This window comes from Nicotiana attenuata, unplaced genomic scaffold (genome assembly GCF_001879085.1).
Source record: "Nicotiana attenuata strain UT unplaced genomic scaffold, NIATTr2, whole genome shotgun sequence".
Taxonomy (NCBI): Eukaryota; Viridiplantae; Streptophyta; class Magnoliopsida; order Solanales; family Solanaceae; genus Nicotiana; species Nicotiana attenuata.
The window spans coordinates 134,187-144,166 of NW_017671344.1; the positions used below are offsets into that span (position 1 = coordinate 134,187).

At 39.2% G+C, this 9,980-nt stretch overlaps 1 protein-coding gene across 1 annotated transcript; it reads left to right on the top strand.

The window, feature by feature from the left end:
- Positions 1-7,591: 7,591 nt before the first annotated feature.
- LOC109207687 lies at positions 7,592-9,780 on the top strand. Its single transcript, XM_019370658.1, has 3 exons — positions 7,592-7,779; positions 7,843-7,982; positions 9,623-9,780. The coding sequence occupies exons 1-3, from the start codon at positions 7,592-7,594 to the stop codon at positions 9,778-9,780; spliced, it is 486 nt and encodes a 161-aa protein (XP_019226203.1).
- Positions 9,781-9,980: the final 200 nt, after the last annotated feature.

A 9,980-nucleotide genomic window follows, 5' to 3' on the forward strand; every position in this document is an offset into this window, starting at 1 on the left:
AAGAAGGATATCGTTGCATATGTGGCTCGGTGTTTGAATTGTCAGCAGGTTAAGTATGAGCATCAGAAGCCTAGTGGTTTGTTCCAGAATATTGAGATTCCTGAGTGGAAGTGGGAGCGGGTCACTATGGACTTCATTACTGGACTCCCACGGACTCAGAAGAAGTTCGATGCAGTGTGGGTCATTGTTGATAGGCTGACCAAGTCAGCGCATTTCATTCCTGTGGCAGTCTACTATTCTTCCGAGAGGTTAGCTGAGATCTATATTCGGGAGATTATTTGTCTTCATGGTATGCCCGTGTCTATCATTTCGGACCGAGGTACGCAGTTTACCTCGCATTTTTGGAGAGCAGTTCAGCGAGAGTTGGGCACACGGGTTGAGTTAAGCACAGCATTTCATCCTCAGAGGGACGGGCAGTCCGAGCGGACTATTCAGATTTTGGAGGATATGCTCCGAGCTTGTGTCATTGACTTTGGAGGCTCGTGGGATCAGTTTTTGCCTTTAGCAGAGTTTGCCTACAACAACAGCTACCAGTCGAGTATCTAGATGGCTCCTTATGAGGCTTTGTATGGTAGGCGGTGTCGGTCGCCGGTTGGATGGTTTGAGCCGGGAGAGGCTCGGTTGTTGGGTACAGATTTGGTTCAGGATGCCTTGGACAAGGTCAGGATTATTCGGGATAGGCTTTGTACAGCTCAGTCCAGGCAAAAGAGCTATGCCGACCGCAAGGTTCGTGATTTGGCTTTCATGGTCGGTGAGCGGGTATTGCTTCGAGTGTCGCCTATGAAGGGCGTGATGAGATTTGGGAAGAAGGGAAAGCTTAGCCCTAGGTTTATTGGCCCGTTTGAGATTCTTGATCGAGTGGGAGAGGTGGCTTATAGACTTGCGTTGCCTCCGAGCTTATCAGTCGTGCATCCAGTGTTTCATGTGTCCATGCTTCGGAAGTATCACGTCGATCCATCCCATGTGATAGATTTCAGCACTGTCCAGTTGGACAAGGACTTGTCTTATGAGGAGGAGCCGGTAGCAATTCTAGACCGGCAGGTTCGTCAGTTGAGATCGAAGAGTTTTCCTTCTGTTCATGTTCAGTGGAGAGGTCAGCCTGCTGAGGCATCGACCTGGGAGTCCGAGTCCGATATGCGGAGCCGTTATCCCCATCTTTTCACCGACTTAGGTACTTCCTTCTTCAGTCCGTTCGAGGACGAACGGTTGTTTTAGAGGTGGAGGATGTGATGACCCAAAAGGTCATCACTTCTTTTTAAATTAAATTTTGTGTTTCTAGGCCTTAAAAACCTTTTTCAGCGTCACCTCGATTTGCATGCGCAGTCCGGGCGTGTAGCCGGAAAGTCTATATGTGAAAATCTGTGAAAAATGATAAAATTTGGCTTTAAAATGAATTAAGTTGACTTCGGTCAACGTTTTGGGTAAACGGACCCGGACCCGTGATTTGACGGTCCGGGAGGTTCCGTAGGAAAATATGAGACTTGGGCATATGCCCGGAATCGAATTCCGAGGTCCCAAGCCCGAGAAATAAATTTTTGAAAGAAATTATTTTCTGAAAAATATAAAGGTTTTTGAAAGTGAAATGTTATGTGAAACCTGTGGTATCGGGCCCGTATTATGGTTCCGGAGCCCGGTACAGGTTCAATATTATTTATATGTGTTGTCGGTAAAGTATGGTAAGAAACGGAATCCATTTGACGTGATTCGGACCTTAAATGCAAAATTTGATATTTAAGAAGTTTTGAGAAATTTCATTGATCTTAAGGTTTAATTCGATGTTCATGACGTTATTTTGGTGATTTGAGTACACGAATAAGTCCGTAGGATGTTTTTGAGGTTGTGTGTATGTTTGGTTTGGAGCCCCAAGGGCTCGGGTGAGTTTTGGATAGGCCACGGAGTGTATTTTGGACATAGAAAATTGCAGATTTTTCAGTTGTGCATAGCAGGCTTGCAGGCTTCGCATTTCCGATGCCTGGCTCGCAAATGCGAGCGGCTTATCGCAATTGCGAAGGAAGCCCAGGCCAGCTCCATCTCGCAAATGCGAGGAAACCCATCGCAAATGCGATGCCCTTTTTCCCAGCCTATAGTCGCAAATGCGACGCCCCTCTCGCAATTCCCAACTCGCAAATGCGAGAGTCTTTTCGCAATTCCCAAGCTAGCAGAGGTCGGGGTTTGCAATTGCGAATCCCTGTTCGCAATTCCCACATCTGAGACCTAGAACATTTATACTTAGACGAATTTTAACCCATTTTTCACATCTTTTCAAAACACAAACTCCCTAGGGCGATTTTCCAAGAACAACTCTTCTTCCAAATCGATTGTAAGTCAATTTTAACTCGTTTCCTTCAATCATTAACATCTTTTAACATGATTTCAACTCAAAATCAATGATTTTCATGTGGGAATTTGGGTGTTTTGGGTAGAACCTAGGTTTATCAAAAATTGGGGATTTGGATCTCGATTTGAGGTCCGATTTCAAAACAAATTATATATTTGGGTTCGTGGGGGAATGGGTAATCGGGTTTTGGTTTGAACCTCGGGTTTTGACCATGTGGGCCCGGGGGCGATTTCTGACTTTTTGGGTAAAACTTTGGAAAATCCATTTTCATGCATTCGAATTGATTCATTTAGCATTTATTGATGTAATTAAGTAACTTGTGGCTAGATATGAGTGGATTGGTGGTGAAATCAAGGGGTAAAGCGATAATTGAGACGTGAATTGTGTTCGTGGCATCGAGGTAAGTGTTTGGTCTAACCTTAGCTTGAGGGATTAGGAGTCATGTATTATTTGCTACATGTTAATTGTTGAGTACGACGTATAGGCATGGTGACGAGTATCTATACGTCAGTGTCAAGCATGCCCGTGAGTCTTGTATTATAATTGTTATGACTCCGTTGTGGTTTATTGTGCCTCACATGTTACTATCATCATTGTTCCCTTGCCGGGATGTTTGTTTGAAATATTATTGTTCCCTTGCCGGGATGTTGTTATATTATTCTTGTTCCCTTGGCGAGATATTGTTATATTGCTCTTGTTCCCTTGTCGGGATTCTTTTTGGTTGTTGTTGATTTGTAAATGGGAGCGGGTGGCACGCTTGCCACGAGATATATGAAATGGGAGCGGGTGGCACGCCTACCACGAGGTAAATAAAATGGGAGCGGGTGGCACACCTATCACGAGATATATGAAATGGGAGCGGGTGGCACGCCTGCCACGAGATATATAAAATGGGAGCGGGTGGAACGCCTGCCACAAGGTAATTGAAATGAGAACGGGTGGCACGCCTGCCACGAGATAAATAAAATGGGAGCGGGTGGCACGCCTGCCACGAGATATATGAAATGGGAGCGGGTTGCACGCCTGCAACAAGATGTGAAATGAAAGTGAATTCTGCCTTTGTTTTCCTCCTCCTTGTTAGTTGTTGGATTTTGGTTCCTTTATAATTCTCTTGATATTCTATTTTACATGTTATTCCCCGAAGCATGCTTTCCCCCTCCCATCTTTACTTGTTTATTTCTGCTTTACTTTCCGCTGTATATTATATAACTGCACATGTTTATTTGGTAGTCCGGTCCTAGCCTCGTCACTACTTCGCCGAGGTTAGGCTAGGCACTTACCAGCACATGGGGTCAGTTGTGCTGATACTACACTCTGCACTCTTTTGTGCACATCCCAGTGCTATAAACTTCGGACCGTAGATTGAGTGGTTACCTTCAGGCCACACAGAGATCCATGGTAGACCTGCAGGCGTCCGCAGGCCCTGGCGTCTCCTCTATCACTTATTTCGTGTTTCATCTCTTTGATTCTGAGACAGTATATCATTTATTTTCAGACTTTGTATTTAGCACTCTTAGATCGTCTGTGACACTATGACACCAGTTCTGGGTGGTTAAGGCTTAATCGGTTGTAATGGCTACATGTTCAGATATTCTATTGCTTCCCTTCCGCTTATTTAAAATTTTCCATTGTTTTTCACGTTATTGTCTTTAATTGGTAAAGAGTATAAAATGGGTAAAAAGGTAATTTGTTAAATATTCCTTTCTCGTATTTGACTAATATTTTCCTTATTTCCGTTTAATCTATCGTGTTTCCTTTATTTTTACCTTATTTGTACCTAAATTCGATTGTTACTCGATTCTTATGTGATATTTTCCTTATTCTCTCCTGTATCCCCTTATTATAAGTGATTACATGCCATTATTCTTTGTTAATATATTGAACTCTTTGTTTATGTATTATTTTCCCTAAAAAATTTGGATCCTTATTGATTCTGTGTTTAATACTTACCGTGTATCATGTTTATACTATACTACTATATAAACCCCTCCCCTTTCCCCTTTAGGACAGAGTGGAAATCAATATACTCTTACTTAAAACTTAGGTTTTTGCTCTGTATTCTCTTTGCTCTCTCGTTTGATTCTGGTCTTGGCCGGCTGAAAGCCAAGGCCAAGTAATTCTGGGCTTTCGACTATTATGGTGTTATTTCTTGTTTTCTTGCCTAACTGGTGAGTGACTATCCTTTTTTGTCATTTCATACCTATATATCCATGAATTGTGTTTATGATCTAGCATTTTAAAACCCATTCTGAGCATGATTCTACCACTTGTGTGTTCCTATGATTTCTTTTAATCCTATAATCGATACTGTTAGTTCTGAGATTAGTTAATCTTTGAATAATATGAATCCTCTTAGGTGATTAGTTCAATACCTTCTAACTTGTTTCATGTATGCTGTTTTGCTAATTCTAAAATTGTCCTAAACTTTAACATTTTTAGGATAATGCTATCATTTCATCAGTTAATCAGTACTGAGTCTTTACAAACTTGTATTGTTATTAAACCTTTCTCTGTCATTCATGTGCCCTGAGAACTTGCCTTCTAATGTTTTTTTCATTCATCTGGGTTCATGTGATTATCTGACTGTTTGCCTTAATACATTGTCTAAATGGTTTCTATGATTGAACAAAGCTGTCCTGAAATGTTAGCATGTACACTTGGCCTAATTAGGCCTTTCAGACTTTAACTCATCAGATGCTGGAAACAAACGACTTTGCAAGTCTTGCCGATTTGTCTTCTTAATTCTATTCTGTCTATATATTCTGTATTTTTAAACTCTGTTATGGTGGCTTTTTCCTAAAATCAAACATGTTTTAAAATTTGTCCTTTACCATTGTCTCCTTTTTATGTGCTGCTACTTTTAAACTCCTATTCTTAGCCCCTTTAGGTTCTACCATTAACCTCCTCAGTGTGAGCACTGCTCGGAGTCCATGTGAGACTCTTGAGAAATCTGACACACTGAGGTTTGGTTCCTAACCTCCTTTGAACTATTTCTGAGCATTTGGTTCTCTAGTGTGAGCATTGCCCTGGGTCCTTGAAGACCTTGGTAACTTTGACTCACTAGAGATTTGGATACTATATATGATTATTCTGTACCTGTGAAAGTGAGCCTTGGAGCTATTGTGGTTTGAAGGCCTGGGCTGCCTTGGTGTATTTGGGCCTATTTTAGGCTCTCGATAGCTTATTTAATTATTATGTAATTCATTAATCTAGTCTGTAATATTTTGTAACAAACAACTTTGCGGTATTTAGTAAAATCAGGGAGGGTTTCTTATTTTCATTTGCTGAATTGGGTAGAGATCCTGCCTATAGGATCTCGTTTGTGATGTTTCATATCATGCTTATAAGTCGTATGTTATGTCTACATAATAGAGATCCTGCCTATAGGATTGACATAATGATTTGTTGAGAATCCTGTCTTTATGTGTATCAATCTGTCCAATAAACGTGTGTTAGCAATCATGCCTATAGGATCAATATTTGGATTAATTGTAATCTGACTCAATGTGTATAGATTCCTACTCATATAACCATTCTAGAAATCATACCTATAGGTTTAAAATTAGCAATATTAGAAATCATGCATATAGGATTAAAATCAATTCAATGTTAGAAATCATGCCTATAAGATTAAAGTCAGTTCAATGCTAGAAATCATGCCTATAGGATTAAAGTCAGTTTGATGATAGAAGTCATGCCTATAGGGCAATAATCATCACACTCGTAGAAGTCATGGCTATAGGATTCCATTAACTGATTCAGAAATCCGACTATCACTGTCAATCACTTAGACAACATGCTTACAGGATTGAACAATACTTCCAGACTTATGACTGTGATTTACTGTCATTCATTAACGCCTGAAACGCCCAGATATTGTACTGAATTAAAATCAGTAGGCAAATACACGTATGCCCTAACACTCGCATTAAGAACTGAATCTACATACTGTTGCTCGCCTGTTCATCACATAGATATCCTGCCCATAGGACTCCGAGATCAATAAAGCCTGCTAAATCAGTTGCGTGTATTTGCTGTCTACATGCGGAGGTTAATGTGAGCCCATATCTGCCTTTATTTGATAAGTCTTAATTGTTTTGCTTGTCGCCTAGTATTTTACAATTTTGAGAACCTTAGGCCTAGTCTAGAACTACCGAAATAGTAGGTCCAAAGCCTCCTGGACCATGACATGGGACGGGTAGTGCACGCATAGGACATGAGTTAGAATCAATTAGTGCGATTCAGGTAAACAACTTAAAGATAGTAATTGGGTAGCAGGAGATGATAGTCTGTGCCCGCTGAATAATATGAGTAATAGCCCATCCCAAGGGGGTTACGAAGCATTATTTATGTTGCACGGGGTGATCCTTTAGGCTAAAAAATTTAGGACCCCCCTTCTTTGTCTTTCAATAGATTATTCATGTTTTAGAAATTTCTTGTTTCTTAGCTTTGATCACATAGACTAATTCGCATAATTTAAGTTCGGCCGGGACCTACCGTTGTGGACCTCGAGGGGTGCCTAACACCTTCCCCTCAAGGTAATTTGAGCCCTAACCCGATCTCTAGTGATGCAAACCGGTATAATCTGTGTTATTTGCTATAGGTGCCCTAACGCACCTTAATTCGTTAAGTGGCGACTTTAACAACCAATTCCTTTTCCCTATTCTGTCAAAAGGAGTTGTCAAAATATCGAAACCCGATTTCGCGAGAAAAAGGGGGCGCGACAAAATGCAATCATGTTCAAGTATCTTATAAACCTGGCAGTGCATGAAAAACTTGATATGCGTCTAATGGATGTTGTCATAGCCTATTTGTATGGCTTATTAGATAATGAAAATTTTATAAAAATCTCTGAGGGATTTAAAATTCCTGAAGCATATACAGTTTTCGAGAAACTTGTTCTATAAAGCTTCAAAAATCCTTATACAGATTGAAACAGTCAAGCCGCATGTGGTATAACCGCCTGAGTGAGTACCAATTAAAAGAAGGGTACAAGAATGATTCAATTTGTCCTTGTGTCTTTATAAAAAGGTCTGGATCTGAATTTGTTATAATTGTTGTGTATGTTGATGATTTAAATATCATTGGAACTTTTCGGGAACTTCCAAAAGCAGTAAATTATTTGAAGAAAGAATTTGAAATGAAAAATCTTGGAAAGACAAGATTTATGTTGGTCGACAAATTAAGTATATGAAAGATGGAATTTTTGTCCATCAATTAATGTACACCGAAAAGATCTTAAAGTGATTCTATATGGATAAAGCACATCCATTGAGTACCCTGATAATTGTGAGATCACTTGATATAAATAAAGATTCATTCCGACCTCATGAAAATGATAAAGAGCTTTTTGGTGCTGAAATACCATATCTTAGTGCAATTGGGCCATCAATGTATCTTGCCAATAATTCTCGACCAGATATAGCTTTCTCAGTAAGCTTGTTAGTAAAATTTAGTTCTTCCTCAACACAAAGATACTGAAATGGTATTAAGCATATATTTAGATACCTCATGGGGAGCACTGATATGGGTTTATTCTATTCAAATAAATCCAAGTCAGCATTAATTGGTTATGCAGATGCAGGATATTTGTCTGATTCACATAAAGCTCGATCTCAGACAGACTACTTATTTACATGTGGAGGTACAACCATATCGTGGTGTTCACAAAATAGACTATGGTTGCTACTTCTTCAAATCATGCAGAGATAATAGACATTCATGAACCAAATCGAGAATGCAAATGGTTGAGATCAATAACTCAACACATGCAGGAAACACGTGGTCTTTCTGGTCTTTCTTTGAAAGGAAATATTCCAACAACATGTATGAAGACAGTGTTGCATGTATGCTCGACTGAAAGGAGGACACATTAAAGGAGACTAAACAAGACATATTTCACCAAAACTCTTCTTCACTCATGATCTTCAAAAGAATGGTGAAATAGATGTTCAACAAGTTCGTTAAAGTGATAATTTGGCGGATCTGTTTACTGAGGCATTACCAACCTCAACATTTGAGAAGTTAATATAGAAGATGGAATGTAGTGTCTCCGAGACCTTAAGTGATATTTTAATCAGGAGGAGTAAAATTACATATTGTACTCTTTTTTCCTTAACTAAGGTTTTGTCCTATTGGGTTTTCCTAGTAAGGTTTTTAATGAGTCAGCATGTAATGCGTATTACAAATAACTATCTACTTCCTAGGCTTTTCCTATTAAGCTCTTATGATGCATATATATTTTTTTCTTTACATCGCCATCCGAATGGGAGGGTTGTAAATGGTATGTGGATGAACATTCATGTGTGAATAGTTTGTGGATGAATTCATACTTTATATCCATCCCTTGCACTATTTTACTATAGTGGTCTTAACTTTTTTATGCCAATAAACTAGCTTGTAACTAGATTGTAAATGACACACAATTGAAGAAGAAAAACTCCTCCTTCTTTTATCTCTATTTGTTATTTATATTTTACTAAATTGCTTTTATTTCATAACTCTCCTATTCTTATACTTTGTCATTGAGGATGGAAAGAATAGAAAAGTGTTTCTTTTTTGGTTTTATGAATAGAAAAAGTTAGATATGTTATCTTTTTGGTTTTAAGCATTGGGCAAGGATCATCCACTGTAGTTACATCCATTACTCTTCAATTCAATGGAGCGTTGAATGTAAACACGTGAACAAGAGAAACATTAACGATTTGTATCATTTTGCTTTGGTAATCCTTCAAATCTTATATATTTTCCAACACTAAATATTATCTTTAAAATCTAAATCGTTACATTTGACATGACTTGGTACATTGATATTGTTGGTGGCTTTGAATTGTTGTTTGGCCTTAGTACCTTTTTTTTTTGTTGAATCCACTAGGCATTGTGACTAGAGCTAATTTTCATATATAATAAATAAAAGTACAACATAGGAGGGGGGGCATACACCTGACCTCCAAGAAATGGTAGAAAGGCACCTGGTCATAAACATATAGTGACCAAATAAACCTGAGAACTGTGGTGAGTTAGACCTATGCTGATGATCCAATTGACTTATCACATTATGATAGTTAATTGGATATACAAAAACAGAATGAAGTAAACCTAGGTCAACTATACATAAATGCACATGTAAACCTAATGCTACCAAGTTGTTGAGTTGGAAGATTGACTTCCATATACAAACCAATCTACCTCTACAATAGATGTAGGAAATCCCTAAGGAGAAATGCAAAAAACTTGTGATGTTAGGAGATGCTATCTTCATCCTTGCTTTGACATCAATTACAGAGAAAGCTAAGGTGAAGATAGCAAGCAAAAGGTCCCCAATAGATGAGAAGTGGTGTTGCTTGCTGAATGTGACAGAAGGGAGTGAACATTGTCTTCCTTCACATGGATGCCTGTGGCCTTCAACTGAGTCCTGTCTGATAGAGAAGGAACTGTCATGATTGAGCTTTGCTGGTGGAAGCTGCTGAGGAGAATGCAGGATGATTAGGTTTGTTTCCCTATTGTTTTCCTGCTGTAGATGCTGCAGCTGCATTGTGTCCAAGTACTGTGGGTGTTGCTGCTTCAAAGACAGCATGAAGCAGCATATTTGAAACTGTTGTTAACTGAGCACTGAAGGTATTGAAGGCATCCCAGATGAGCT